Genomic DNA, 15,409 nt, shown 5'->3' with positions numbered 1-15,409 from the left:
GACCATGGAAATTAAATATCCTACCTTGGTTAGAATTGGTTTTATGAAATATTTGAGTAAATTCAAGAATTTTATGTTGAAAAAATCAAGATTAATGAATTTTAAATTTTTTGGGACCAAAACTATAATTTTACCAATATTTTAACAAAACCCTTTCCTACATCCTTGGATTTTCCTTAATTTATGATAAATTTAGAGCACGTTTGGTTCGCTGTATTGGATTAGAAGTGTATTGGAATAGAGGTGTAATGGAATAGATGTGTAATAGCAAATCAACTGTTTGGTTGAATGTAATGGAATAGAGGCGTAATAGTAATCCTGTGTTTGGTTGAATGTAATAGAGGTGTAATAGCATAATGGAAAAAACTAAAATAACTAGAATACCCTTAGCAGAAATTTGTTTAGGTAAATGATTATTGTTATTGTTATTAAATTTTAATAAGATTATTAATATCAATAATAAATAATTTAATCATATTTTAACATAATTATTATTAAATATATTTTAATTAAAATATATAATTTAATAAAATTTTTAATAATCAATATTCTTATATTAATTTTTCATTTAATTTAGAGAAATTTAAATATTGTTTGCAATATTAGTACGATAATAATATTGATTTTGTGCCTTTGAAACCATTTTCTAACATTAGTCCATTGTTTTTAATATTAAACAATACTTTATGTTATAAACAATATTTTTAAATATAAAGTAAATTACGGTCAAGATTATTAAATTATTAGTAAATTTACTTTTTAATTACTCTATTTAAAAAAAATTATAAAATGATGATCTTAAAATAGGGCAGTAATTGAATGAGCAATCCAATGAACCAAACATGATCCTCAATTCCTTCAAGTATGTTTTCAAATCAAAATTAAGAGTATATCTATTTTGTTGACAAATCTAAACTAAGCTTTTTCTAATGATTGGATCGAAAGGGTGAAGAACCCCAATAAACAAGAACAAGTATAACTATTGTTTTCTATGTCAGTGTGATCTTCTAATGCAATCCTATAACTAGGAAGAACCACATATAATTGGTCGGATTGCGGCTTTGAGATCATCGTAAAATCTTTGCTCCGAAAATCTGCTAGCTCTTCTCCTTGCTGCTGTAGCTATCTTGAGTCTTTCAGACTCGGGCATCTTCACGATTTTCAGGACTGCATCTGCATCTGCATCTGCATCTGCATCAATTTCAACCCCATAGTGTGGCATTGAAAGGGTTCTGAGCATGTTAACAGACTGATTTGATTATTGATGCAAGAACAAAAATGATAAGAATCGGGTTGAAAAATAGGTAGTATAATCCATGAACAAGCAACAGAATGTGAATCCCATGCTGCGAAATGTAATAAGACCATGTTTTTGCATGGGATAAGCAAACCAGATAGCATATACCCAAACCTTAAGACACTAACATTGCAACAAAGGATAATTATCTAGGCCTATTGAACAGAGGTTTGATTCTACAAGAATGAACATGGTGCAACTTTACGACAAAAACTTGATTGCGATTTCAAGCTGCATATAAAGCAAGCAAAGAAGCAGAATTGGGTTCTAACTGACCATAGTGCAGTGTCATAGTGAACATGTAGAAAGCTTCATAGCTTCCAACTTCATCCGAGTTCGAAAATTAACAGCCTATTGAAAAAAACATGCCTAATATGCCACAAAAGTGAGAACCCTATAGGCCTAGACTAAGGTCATGCAACTGAAAGCTGCAATAGAAGAAGCTGAAACCTATACTAGATGATAAGATAAAACCGATATACGATTTGTACGAGCAACGGTGTAAACAAGTCATCAAGTGAAAGCATTACAAATTGTTCTCTATCAGCAGACATGAAAACTTGCTCTAATGAAAACATTGTTGCAAACGGTTTAAACACGAAAATAGAATCTTCGTCGCAACCTCATGGTACAAATATGTTTCAAACAAAACCAAATAGTAAACGGGGAACAGATTCTGTCTTACAATGAACATGTAAGGCATATATTGAATCGACGTAAACGACATAATGTTGAATTATGATACAATATAACAAAGGATAAGAAAAACAAAGGATAACCAAAGTAACATGAATACAAACAAGAAAAATATAAGCAATTCATTCAAACTTGTGCTTTAAAATTGTAGTGCACACTCAGCTTAATAAAGGAAAAAAAAGAAAAGGGAAAATCTTGAAAATAATACCTTTTCCTTTCTGATAAGCTTGCAACCTTCAATAGGATCAAAACCAGGAGGCAGATTTCCTCTTGGGATTGGCTCTATCTGCAAAATATAAAAGAGGAAGATGATGTAAATATTGACAATAAATTTTAGCTGCATTTGAAAAAGAGGAGACATCCAAGGAGATCTAAACAGGTTTTATAGTCAATTACATTTTGTTTTTCTTCTTTTGCTGCCCTATATTAGTTTATCTGTCTATATAGGGACACCTTGTCATTGACTTAAAGTAACAAAACTCTCATGCGCTAAGGCTGAAGATTGGTGAAATTTAAGATCCCTTTGATATAGTATTTAATTAGTTTAACAGTAAATGAAATAGACTTGATAGGATTTGCTTTTGTGCAAACCTCTTTAATATTAAACGTGCCTATCCATAGCTTGATTCATTTTGCAGCCAAAGCCAAGCTATCATTCAATTAGAGAGCTCTATGGGAGAAACAAAACAAAAACTTAAAGAATGCAATATTTCAACACAAATCCTCATGAGCATATACCCAAAGGTTACTCTAAGAATCTGCCCTGCTCTGTCCTCATAAGTCAAACTTTCCTTTTTCTTTTATTTCTTCAATTCAATAGCAGGAGAGGACCATGGTCATATTAATACTTGCCTTTGGAAATCATATTTTTAAATGACAACAGAAGCAGCAACAAAACTACTCAAATAATAGGGCACTTTACCTTACGTTAAGGCCCTAGATTTAAATTATACTTAAAAGATCAAAGATTTTAGCATAAACCATGCACATGGTGACAAATGGAAATAATTTAGCATAAAAGAAGAAAGCTTCTTTGCATATTCATCTATGCTAGTTGATCAAATGGAAATAGTTTAGCATGTCAGAGGACCTAACATTCTTTAGGGCCTAAGATGAAACTTAAATGATATATGACTATGCATGCCAGGACTTTTAACATTCTTTCTCCTTTTATGTTACTAAAACCTTGTCCCTCAGAGAATTTTGCTCTTTTGATCAGGTGATGAAAAGCTAATTAGATCAGTCTCAACCTTTAGAAGACAATTCTAACTCAATTTCAAACAATGGAATGCACTAAATCGAAATTTTAAATTAAATAAATTAAAAACACAAAAATTTAGGATAATCGGGAAACATAGATAAACATCTGAAGCGTAGAAATTAAAGGAAAGGAGACAAGGTATTCTCACTGGTAGTAGAGGCGCAGGCGGCGGTGCTGGAAGGTCAAATATGTGAAAGTGATGAAATTTTTGGGTCCTGATAAAATGAAAAGCAAAAACGTATGAGAAGATGGAGCTGAGGGCAAAAATCGATTTTAAGTTCCCAAACGTAAGAGGGAAAAATCAATGAAGAAGAGAAGTAAAAAGATTACCTCTGCAATCAATGGAAGGGAAACGTCGGAGAGGATGAAGCTTGATGAGGGCAAAAAAAGATTACCTCCCTTCCCGCTACTGTTTCTCAGTCGCTGCAAGAGCTGGAAGAATGGTGAAGCCCTTTGGCTGTCAGCATACCTTTGGCCGGAAGAAGATGAAGGCGAATCGATTTGGCTGGAAGAAGATGTGAAAACGTGAAGGTGAATCGATTTGGCTTGATTTGAGGATATGAAATCGATGGGAAATTTTTTGGGAGAAGAAGGCAGGCTATTTTGGTCTCAAAATTAAAGAAGAAAACGATGAATAGCCATTACAAACTAAAACCCAGGAATCCCTATTACAGCTGCTGAGGGAATAGGTAAGGAATAGCAAAACCTCCGATTCGGTAAACGGTGAACCAAACGGCGTATTGGGTGGGGCCACCGAATCGGGGTGTAATGGATTAGCCATTACACCCAACCAAACATGGTTTAAGTATATTTTAACTGAGCTCCTTTTTTATACACTAATATTTTAGTTTTATAATTTTATTTTTTTAAACCACTTTTCATATATTTGAAACTTCATCCTTGTACTTTTATTTTTAAGAATTTAATTCTTTTATTTTTCAGATTTTAAAATTTTAGAACAATTGTTATATTTAGGTTCACAACGCTATTTTTATTATTATTTCAAAATATCACACCATAAAATATAAAAATCAAATTTTAAATTTGTGAAAAGTACAAGATCCTATGATAATTTTATCCGAAATATATTATAATGAATTTTATAAATATATATGTAACAATTCCCAAGATTTTCTTTCTTTCTTTATTATCTTACATTTAAAAAAAAAGTTCATCTAAATATAAAAGAGAGGTAAAAAGGGTGTTTTGGAATGATTGTATTAATAAAATAATTTGGATTTTTTAGGTTTCTTGTAACTTTGGTTTTTCATTCACATTTATAACTAACTAATTACACAAGCATGACACCATATATTTGAAAAATAGAATATTGTAAGAAATTCTAACTGATCAAAGCCATTTAATTCTCATCATACAACATGCATACATACAATCATACATATATGACCATATCATATCACACAATACCTTGTGTTTAAGTAAAGCTTTTCTTCTTCTTTTTTTCTTTTTTTAAAAAAAAATTATTTATTTGCCACCCCATTTATATTTGCCATTGTTAGCTTAAAGAGAGAGAGGAAAAAAAAGATGGGGTTAAGGGATATAGGAGCAACACTGCCACCTGGGTTTAGATTTTATCCAAGTGATGAAGAGCTGGTTTGCCATTATCTCTTCAAAAAGGTTGCTAATGAAGAAATCTTGAAGGGTACTTTGGTTGATATTGATTTGCATACATGTGAGCCATGGCAGCTTCCTGGTACACCATCATCATCATCTCTTCCTCTTCTTCTTCTTCTTCCATGCTTTAGGGTTGCTTTAGAATCTTTTATTTATTTTTTCCATAGCTTTTCTATGGTTCTACTGTCTTACTTCTCACTGAATGGCTTCTTCTGGTTTCGGGCTTTACTTTTTTGGCTGAAATTAAAAGTTATATAATCATGAAACAAAACCACATTAATTATTTGGTTGATATTTAAGCAAGCTAGGAAGGTGATATTTTCCTGGCGGAGCGAATGGGCCAGGCAGGAGCCACGGTCCTAAAAGGAAAAAAAAATCATTTAGAATCTTTATAATTTATAAAATTTTAAATTAATAATAATAAAATTATACTTTAACTCTCTAAAAATAATAAAAAATTAATTTAATCTTTTAAAAATTATAAAGATATAGTCTATTAAAATAATAAAATTATATTTTTATTATGATATAAATATACAATTTAATTCGAAGGAGGGGAAAAATTTTACAGGGTATCTGTTAGAAACAGCACAGCCGATAAATAAACACGTTTCATATCTTTCGAATGCAGTAATATCTTAAACATTTGAGGGGTATATAAGTAATTTAGGAATTATAGAGAATATAACACATCAAAATACAGACTTGATTTCATATCCGTCGGTTCTCATACTTTACAAAAGCTAAGAAATTACTATAAAGTTTTTTCATTGAATTTTTCATATAAAAATCAATAGTTTAGTAATTATGTGTAAGGAATTATGTAATAAATTTGCAAAAATAAAAAATAAAAAATAAAAAATAAATCAATCGTTCAAGTTCTCATATTTACCGACAACTGAATTAATTTTTCATCTTTTCATAAAGTATAAAAGGTAAAATTTGACAAATTAAAGTAAAAGAACTATTTTTTAAATTTTAATAAAATAAAAAGATGAGAATTTAAATTGGACCAAACTTTTTATAGTTTCTTTTTTTGCATAAGTTTCACTTTGTGAAATAGGGGCCTTATATCATAATTGTCAAACTTAATTAATGGTTTGGATAAAGGAGATCATAATATTTATTTTGGAGTCATAAGGGATAGAGTTGAAATGCTTTCTTTTTCCCTACAATATATATCTACTTTGCCTATATTGTTTGTTACACACTTTTTGTATTAGGATAATATTTAAGATTAACTTTATATGTTTAAAAAGTTAAAAAAATAAAATAAAATTTAATTTTTTATTTAAAAGTCTCAATTCAATCATTAAAATTATTAATTTTTTCCGTCAAAATTAATCAACTTGACATGTTAATTATATTACCATCGTATGATCTGTCATATGATTGACTAAAAATAAATATGCTAAATTTATAATTTTTCTTAAAACTACTAACAATTTTAATGAACGAACAATTTTAAGGAAGTTAGTAAGAGCTCTCCGTTGGCATTTGAGGCTTAAGGTTCAAATCCCGACAATGACATCCCCTGCCCTAATTTCTAATGTACCATAATAAATTAAATTTCAAATTTTGTAAGAGTGCAAGGACTAAAAACATATTTTCATGTAAAAATTATTTTTACGAATATAACATTGCTGGACTCAAATTAAATAATAGTAAGTGTTTGCCCATTTTTTTATTTCATAATTAATTAGACTTAATCTTTTATTAGTAATAATTTTACTTAAACATGATGTACTAAGATAATATTCAACAAATTATGTAATTTTGTGTGTATGATGGGACTTTGATTTTTTTTAATGAAAGAGGTGGCAAAGCTAAACGCGAGCGAGTGGTATTTCTTCAGCTTCCGAGATCGGAAGTACGCGACGGGGTTCCGAACGAATCGAGCGACGGCATCTGGTTACTGGAAAGCAACTGGAAAGGATCGGACGGTGATCGACCCAAGAACACAAGAGGTGGTAGGGATGAGGAAGACGTTGGTGTTTCACAAGAACCGAGCTCCAAATGGAATCAAAACAGGTTGGATCATGCATGAGTTTCGTCTAGAAACCCCGCATATGCCTCCTAAGGTTAGTTTTCACTCGTTGCTCTTTTCAATGTTACCGTAAGAGGGTGAACTGCTTCTCTTTGGATCCGTCCCTTTATGCAGTATGTTGATCGAATTCAATTATTTTATTCATTTTTTTTCTTGATATTATGAAAGTTTGATGATCTCTTGAGGTAACAACATAAACCAGTTGGATTTTGATTGTTTCGGTTTGATATATTATGTATAACCTATTGAGTCTCGTTGTCAATTACAAACCGAAAGTATTTCCTTTCAATACTTACAAGTTCATCGTTTTAATATCTTTTTTAGGTGTGTCTACATAGATTCAAACACACATTCTCATATATAAAGGAAAGCACTTTGCAGAATGAATATCAATTAATCCATTAAGAGTGACAAAAAGCTTGAGGGGCTTGTAATTTTGAATTATGCATTTAAGATACAATTTGATGAAAGGCTTAATCGTGACATAAAAAGGCATTAGATCAATTGGATAATCATTCCAAAAAAAAGCACTCCTCTATATAGGAGATTGTGCATTCAAACATAAGAGACACACCTAAAAATAGTAAAACTTTGAAAGTGAGTGCCAAAAGAGAACAATTCCAATTTGTGTCTCATGATGCAACTCAACACAAATGTACGACTCATTTATATATACATATGTATTGGCATTAATGTTGGTTAAGGCAGAAGCCTTGGATCCTTTAACACTTAAATTTGAATCTCCACCATATATAATTGCGATACATGAGTCTCTTGTCCTATCATGTACGTATGTCATATATTATATTTGAGTTTTGTCTGGTTCTTCATTCGTTGTTCTTTGTGACAGGAAGATTGGGTTTTATGTAGAGTTTTTCACAAAAACAAGGGAGACGACATCAACAACAACCCAACCACGATGTTGGAGACATCATCGTCTCGTGCCTTTTCTTTAAGAGACCAAACAAGCATGCATTATGGGCATCAACTCCAACAAATAGCCACCTCTTTGTCTTTCCCACAACCCCATCCAAGCCATGGCCAAAGCTTGTTGAGCTTGCTTCAGCAAAATAACAACAATAATCCCTACACCAATGAAGTAATTAGCTCCAAAGTTGAAGATGAATTCGATTTCTTTTGGGACATCAACACGGTAGAAAACAACTTGGAAGACATAAAATTCGATAATAACGAGGATGATGATAATGTGGGTTTCCTATGAAAACTGATTGTATTGTTGACCTGTGATGTTGGGTATGGTGTTTTGTCTTGGGACGATATACAAATAGAAAGATTGTGTATTTTGGTTTAGGGTTTATTTATTTATTGTATATAATTTTGGGCATTGTAAAAAAATTATATTTATATATATAAAGCAATTTTTTTACTATTTTTTATTTAAATATATATTTCTTTAAATTTAAAGGTTAAAAATGGACTGCACAGTACATATGGATAGTTTTAAGCATTATATCAAAAAGAACAAATATGATAAAAACTTATAATAAGATTGCTCAAATGTATATATATATTTAATTATTGAATTTTTTTTATCATTGAAGTATGAAGATTAAGGGTGGGTTTGGATGGATGGTGCGTTTACCTGTGGATAATGTAAAAACAGTAATGGCGGTGAGATTAGATACTGTAGCGACACTGTATCATGAGACAAAAAGTAAGCTAAACGCACCGTATCACACCTCACTGCCCATCCAAATCCACCTTAATATAGGCCCAAAGTGTTGGGCTATCAAGATAATTTTTTTTGGAAAAATGTATTTATTTTAAAATTTTTAGATGATGTATGATTACCTATTATATACTACTATATTAAATATAAATTTAAAAAAAAAATCCAAAAGATTTTGAATAAATTTGTAATTGCTATCATACAAAATTTTAGTTATAAAAAGTAATAGAATTAAATTGAATATAAAAAAATAATGGAATTTAATTGAACTGATTACATTGAAATAATAACTTAGTCGAAACGAATTAAACAACATGGTTTAAATCAACTTTTGAATTTTCTAAACATATTTTGTCAATCATAGTTTGTCGAGGGATATGGCCTAATACCTTTCAAAAGATTAGTTGAAGATCAAAAGTGCTCGTCTCACTCAAAAACTTTAGTAGAGAACAATACAATTTGCAGTAAATATTGAGTATAGTAATAAGGCGTATTATACTTTCAATTAACATGTTTTTAGAATGATGTTTTTTTTTTGGATCGAAATTGTTGCTGATAGTAGAGCTAGAGAGTGACCATCGCCAACGAGCTAATCAGGGGCGATTCCAAAGATGGCAAGTAGGGATCTTTTCTTTTAAAAATTAGAAAATTAAAGGTTTTATTGATTAAAAAATACAACAAAATTTATGCTTTAATGTTTGGCAAATTTATATTTTAATATTTGATTCGTTAATATAAAACTTTTAACTTCTTTATAGTTAACAATTAAACTCGATCAACTTATATGCTAGATGTCGAAAAAGTTTTTGGCTAAATTAGCAACTTAAAGAAGTAATGGGGGCTAAAATAAGGTACCACCAAGTTGGAGGAAGAAAAGGTAATAATGACATGCAAAGGGTACCTATTTGTATAATTTAAAACATAAAATCCTATAATAAAAAAAGTACATATATTATATAGTTAATCTATACAATGATTAATGACATCCGTATATTCCTATATTAATATCCAATTATAGCAGTTGATTTCCTAAAGAATTTTCGATAAATCACAAACATGAAAATGAAAAACTTTAAAAATTTTAGGTAGAGGGATATAAACACCTTAACTTGAATTTTAGCATTTGCTAAATCAGTCACTACGGCGATTAAAAAGAGAAGTCAACAAAGTGAATTGGGTTGGTCTCAACCATTAAGGGATTGGAGCAAACTGAACACAGATGGTTTAATGCACTTGATGACAGGTCGGGACTTAGCTGGAGGTTTGTTTTAATATCACTAAGGTAAGTGGATTACATGTTATAGTAGGAATATAGGTGTGTGATCAGCTTTTAATGCAAAACTTTGGGCAATTATGGATAGGTTGGATGAGAGAGGTATTAAGAAGTTATTGGTAGAGAGTGATTACTTGATTGTTGTTAATATGCTTAATGATAATACATTGGAAATTGATGCAAGTTTAGTGTGAATTATTAAAGCATTGTTAACTAGGGAATGGACTGTGAACGTGATGTATATTCCATGCACAGCAAATATAGTTGTTGATTCTATAATAGGATAAGATTTTATTAGCCTGATAACTCATAAGTTTTTTCCCAAATCTATTGTTGTGAAAGTTCTACAAGAGAATATTGAAATTCATCGGAAGATTATTCATAACTAATTATATTTAACTTCTTAAAAAAATTATCATCAAACCTAATCTCTCCATATTTAAAATTCTTCTCAAAATATTAAAAGTTAAAATGATGAACATAGCAAATGGCAAATATGAACACTAATAAAGTACCTAAAAAAATGGCTTTTTTAAGTACTATTTCAGTCTTCAAACTATTTGCAAGTCAATTACGGATACTAACACTGTTTGCATCAAAAGCAGATTAACCAAGTAATATATAACCCGAGTCAAGATCCGATTAGGGTTTGATCCGATCGGACTCGACCTCAATTTACTCATTGTTGTAGATATTCATATACTAAACTGCACACATAAATATAGGGTTTGGCTAATGCATGTTTCAACATGCACCTGGTGGTGGCGGCCGCGGCCGCGGCAATGACAGAGATGGGGTTTGTTGATGAGCTGACGATGGTCGTTTACGTTTTTTCTTCTCGTAGCTAATCCCTCTTGCTTTTGACTGTAAATCACGTACCTCACGAAGATAAAGCCTCACAGCTCGTGTCCCAAATGGGTTCGCCTCGGGTTTTCCTCCATTTTCTTCAAAAGCAGCTCGGAGTCGGCCGATGAGAGCATCGAGGCTACCCCAGGCTTGACGGAACGGGCATGGACAAGGAGCCGGTGGGTTCGGGTAGCCATAGAAAGGACATATCGGAGTGTGGACTTTGGTTTTGCCGAACCGGTCGAGGTATCTGAGGAACTCCAAGACATGAGCTCCACTGCACCAAGAGAGTGCCAGTGGGGGCCTGTGGTTCTTTAGATACTGCATGAATGTGTTCCAGTCACGGCGCTTTTGGTTCTCGTAGCGACTCGCGGTTGAAGACGACGATGATGGTGCATGTGAAGCGACACCGTCTTGGGAAATGGAGCTATTATCCATTTCTTGAATTGAATCCATTGTCGTCTACAATGAAACCTGTTGTTGGATTTTTTTTTCTTTATTAACTAAAACGGGAAAAAAAGAAAGATTGATAAGAGCACTTCTTTAAGTGATTCAAAGTTATATAGACATAATCAGAAACAGACTGATCGACGAACTGGATTATAAATAGACTGAAATACTGGTTGGGAGAAAATTTTTACATCGATTCAACAAATTTTAAATATACTTTTTTATTATTAATCTGTCTGAATTCGCTAAATCTAATTATTCAATCTTACAAATTAATAAGTGTTTAGTGTAATAATAATACACATTGTCTTAAAAAAAATTTAAATTCAAATTTTGGAGAGAAATATAGTTGATAATTACAATTATAAACTCCAAAATGATTAATTTTCATGTATAATAACACTAACGTAAATGATATTTTAGTTATATAAAATATATTATATTTACCCTAACAAAGAAATGAGTTTAATTTAATTTGATCGAGTATTTTAAAATTTTGAATTATTTATAATTATTTGAATTAGTTTAATTTTTAATTTTTTATATTAATTTTGGGATTTTGAATTTCATTTTGGCAAGATGACTTTGTTTTATAGCATGGAGACATTATTTGAAAGTTTTCTAAATCCTGTTTGGTGAATTTTTTTAAAAGAATAATAATTTTTAATTAAAGAAACTAATTACTAACTTTTATAGAGTTTTTTAAAAATATTTTCTACTATTTTAAATATCAAATATTTTTTATATAATAAAAGTAACATTAATTATAAATGCAATAAAAATAAAATTTACATAACCATAAGATTAAACATATAAACCAAGGTTGAAATCAATTTTCGACTTTTCAAACTTTTTTTGTGGGGTGAATTATGTAAAGACGACAAATATTGGAACTGTAGTTTTGCCTGCCATTTTGTCAGTGAATAGTATCTTTGTCTAAAATTTAGCTTGTTCGGTAGTAAATCTCTTTGATTTGTAATAGCGTGTGCCATGCACGTGTTCCATTGCCTTGTTCTTGTAAATAACACAAATAAATATTGATTCGTAGGTATATCAATGGGGATTGATTTTTGATAGAATAAAATTTTATGGAGTAATTTGAACTTTAAATTTCTTAAGTTATTTTGTTTTGATTACTTCAAGTTAGGGTGAATTTTAGAGTTGGGTTATTTTAATATAATTATTTGAGTTCTTGAGCTTTTTCAGTTAAAGTGATTATAAATTTAGAATATTTTAAAATTTTTTTAAGTTATTTCATATTCGAATTCATTCAAGTTTAAATATTTCGGATTTGAATTCATTTGTGTTAAAATAGGACGAGATGAAATTATTGATTTTTTTATGAACAAATTTGAACTCATACAAATAAAAACTTTACAAGATATCAATTTTATTTAATTTTAATATATTTTAATATTTTATAGACATAATGATAAATTTAATTTTTAATATTTACATTTTTTTTCAATTTGACCATGATTTTTTTAAATTTTGCTTTAAAAAAGAGTCAAATTGATTTTTAATAGAAATATTGGTTAAAATAATATTCTTTTAATAATGTTAATGTGACAATCCACGTGGTAGTCCACATGCACTTAATGCTGATATAGTGCTATTTAACTTATATGTCGCGTGAATAAATAATTTAAAATTTATAAAAAAATTAAAAATTAAAAGGAAATTTATAAAAAAATCATAAAAATTCAAAAAATAGCATAAAGTACATATGGGTTACCATTTGAGATTTCATGTTTAAAAAAGTAACACTTCAATCAATATTTCTATTAAAAAAATAACAATTTGGCTCTTTTTAAAAGGTGAAGAATCAACTTTTAACTCTTTTAAAATATTAAAAGCTAAATTTAATTAAAAAAAAAGATCAAATTGACGAAAAAAAATATAAACACTAAAGACTAAATTTATCATTATACCTATTTTACAATAATATTCTTAAAATTTTCTTAAAAAATATTTATCCAAACAAAATATTGACAAACCATACATTTTATAACACAAACATATTAAATATATTGAAGTCAATCTTCCAAGTACAACCTGGATATCATTAATTTTATCAATAGGACTGTTTGAGAAAGCTTGTACGTTTCTAATTCTAACACATAAATATTGGGTGCCCACATATTTTCTTTTATTGACTTTTCTAATGAAAATACCAAATTGGATCGCATAAAACAAAAGAAAACAAAATTCGTATTTTAATTTTGAAATAATTGATGAGCTTCTTAATAAGTTTTTCATATGTTATCTATATTTTAAAATATTTTAATTCAATTTTTAAAGTATTAATATCGTATCAGATCTTTAACCATCAACTTAATATTAAATGCTAATTCAAATTTAACTAGATGTCGATGGATTTCTCCTCGACTAGTACCATTAAACTAAACACTTATGGGGCTCGTGATCCAGTATTAGGTTTGGCAACTTTGACAATAGTGGCAAGAGATGGATCTGGCAATTGGGTTCGTAGAATAGGTAGAAATATTGGTAGGTATGGTGTAGAGCAAACGGAGCTTTGGATGATCTATGATAGACTTATTATGACATGGGATGCCCAATGGCGAGATATCTTCGTGGAAACCGATTATGCACTTGCACTTAAAGAGATCACTAGGGAATTGAGAAAGTGTATTTAAAGAGATTTAATTCTTAGAATTCAGGAATTAATAAGTCATAATTGGAATGTTGCCTTCAAGCAGATCCCAAGAGAGGTAAACTCCGTTGCACACTCGTTGGTTGGTATGATGAAGGAAGTGTCGGTTGGTATACAGATATTTCATAGTATCCCTCTTTGGTCAATCATCTTATAAGGATGGATAGCATGTTTGCGTGTTCGAATCACGCTATTTCTTGTTAGTTTTTTTAATCCTTTTCGTTGAAAAAAATACATGAATTAAATTGAAAATTTGTAAGTGAAACTATTATAGGAGCAATTTGACAGTATTGTCCTTTAATACATCAAATTTAAATTGTTTATATAACTAGTGCACAATATTTATAATTTGATCTCTGTGTTTCAAAATATGTCTATCCTAAACTAAAACGATAACTCACTAAGTTCAAAAACTAATTTAGAATCTATACCATAGTTTAAGTACATTTGTGCTATTAACCCTATACACATAAAACTTAAGCGTGCATGTAAATGCCATAAGCAGCAGATCATGGTGTTTACTGTTTGAGGTAGCCATAAGAACACCAATGGCCGGCCTAGATCCAGATTTAATGATTTTGGTCTAAAGATGTATCCACCACTTAATAATATGAATTTACATCTAACTTCCACCGTGCCTGTCCTAATCTCAAATTCCTACCACCTCACATGAAAAAAGAATACTTGGTCAAAAGATAATTTGGGAATCAATTCATAAATAAATGTGTCCGTCAAATCTGGTCGAAAAGACAGTATTATCCAACTACCTAATTGCGAGCTGGTAGGAAGGATCAAATCCAGAACTTTGTTAATCAAGATTTCATTGCATCACGGACTCAAATGCAAGCTATTTATATGATTTGAGTTCATGGAATTACCTTGGGTTTATGAACCAGTGGGAAATGTAAAGAGGAAATAAGTTGTGTGGCTTTAAGGAATAACCTTAGGCAGGCTTCGACTTTGTTTTTGGTTTGTGCCATGAATGGCATTCAATGCTTTTGGAACCACCGATTTAAGAATAAAATGCACAGAAAATGGAAACATTTGAGATAAAATATCCTTTAGCAAGTTCCTATAACAGATTATAAGAGTACTAAGAGTCAAATTCCATTTTGCTTTTTTTACTCAAAAAACAATTAAATTAGTTCTTGAACATTAGATCAAAGAGTAAACCGATCTCTTTTGTTAAAATATTCATCTATTTCTACTATTAAAAATTGACATGGCCGAAAAAATAACCAGAAAGTTACAAAGATAACTTTTGATAGTAGAAATAGATAAAATTTTTAATAGAAAGATTAGTTTGATCTAACTTACAGAGGCTAATTTACCCCTTCTCTTTAATAGAGAGACAAAATACAATTTGACTCCTAATACAAGGACCTTTTACCCACATATCTACACAAACTATTGAACCTATCCGTTATTAGTTAAACTAAATGAAGAAAACAAAATGAAAACCTACATTTAATAAGCCAAGCTTTTAAGGAAACATATGCAGCAGATTAAAGAAAATTATAGTAGTGCTGATACAAGTTTT

General features: G+C 30.2%; 2 protein-coding genes and 1 long non-coding RNA gene across 3 annotated transcripts; 1 reads left to right on the top strand and 2 right to left on the bottom strand.

The window, feature by feature from the left end:
• Positions 1–832: 832 nt before the first annotated feature.
• Positions 833–4,006, bottom strand: LOC107927362 (uncharacterized). The gene is made up of 4 exons (XR_005899863.1): positions 3,585–4,006; positions 3,403–3,469; positions 2,202–2,279; positions 833–1,185 (listed from the first exon to the last, which is right to left on the bottom strand). It is a non-coding gene; the product is annotated as an uncharacterized lncRNA (long non-coding RNA).
• A 688-nt stretch (positions 4,007–4,694) lies between these two features.
• Positions 4,695–8,326, top strand: LOC121204681 (NAC domain-containing protein 21/22). The gene is made up of 3 exons (XM_041074983.1): positions 4,695–4,968; positions 6,705–6,970; positions 7,787–8,326. The coding sequence occupies exons 1-3, from the start codon at positions 4,800–4,802 to the stop codon at positions 8,156–8,158; spliced, it is 807 nt and encodes a 268-aa protein (XP_040930917.1). The 5' UTR covers positions 4,695–4,799; the 3' UTR covers positions 8,159–8,326.
• Positions 8,327–10,441: 2,115 nt separating this feature from the next.
• On the bottom strand, positions 10,442–11,353 carry LOC121204680 (protein G1-like6). The gene has a single exon (XM_041074982.1). It carries the CDS (start codon positions 11,199–11,201, stop codon positions 10,644–10,646), a length of 558 nt encoding a protein of 185 aa, XP_040930916.1. The 5' UTR covers positions 11,202–11,353; the 3' UTR covers positions 10,442–10,643.
• Positions 11,354–15,409: the final 4,056 nt, after the last annotated feature.

Source organism: Gossypium hirsutum, chromosome A08 (assembly GCF_007990345.1).
Source record: "Gossypium hirsutum isolate 1008001.06 chromosome A08, Gossypium_hirsutum_v2.1, whole genome shotgun sequence".
Taxonomy (NCBI): Eukaryota; Viridiplantae; Streptophyta; class Magnoliopsida; order Malvales; family Malvaceae; genus Gossypium; species Gossypium hirsutum.
This window is presented reverse-complemented; position numbering and strand designations above follow the sequence as displayed.

Bases quoted from the DNA above. Each gene is read 5' to 3' on its own strand.
- LOC121204681 (XM_041074983.1), top strand. From the start codon at position 4,800: ATGGGGTTAAGGGATATAGGAGCAACACTGCCACCTGGGTTTAGATTT. The intron at 4,969-6,704 runs GTACACCATCAT...TTTTAATGAAAG, and splicing joins TGAGCCATGGCAGCTTCCTG to AGGTGGCAAAGCTAAACGCG. The intron at 6,971-7,786 runs GTTAGTTTTCAC...TCTTTGTGACAG, and splicing joins CCCCGCATATGCCTCCTAAG to GAAGATTGGGTTTTATGTAG.
- LOC121204680 (XM_041074982.1), bottom strand. From the start codon at position 11,201: ATGGATTCAATTCAAGAAATGGATAATAGCTCCATTTCCCAAGACGGT.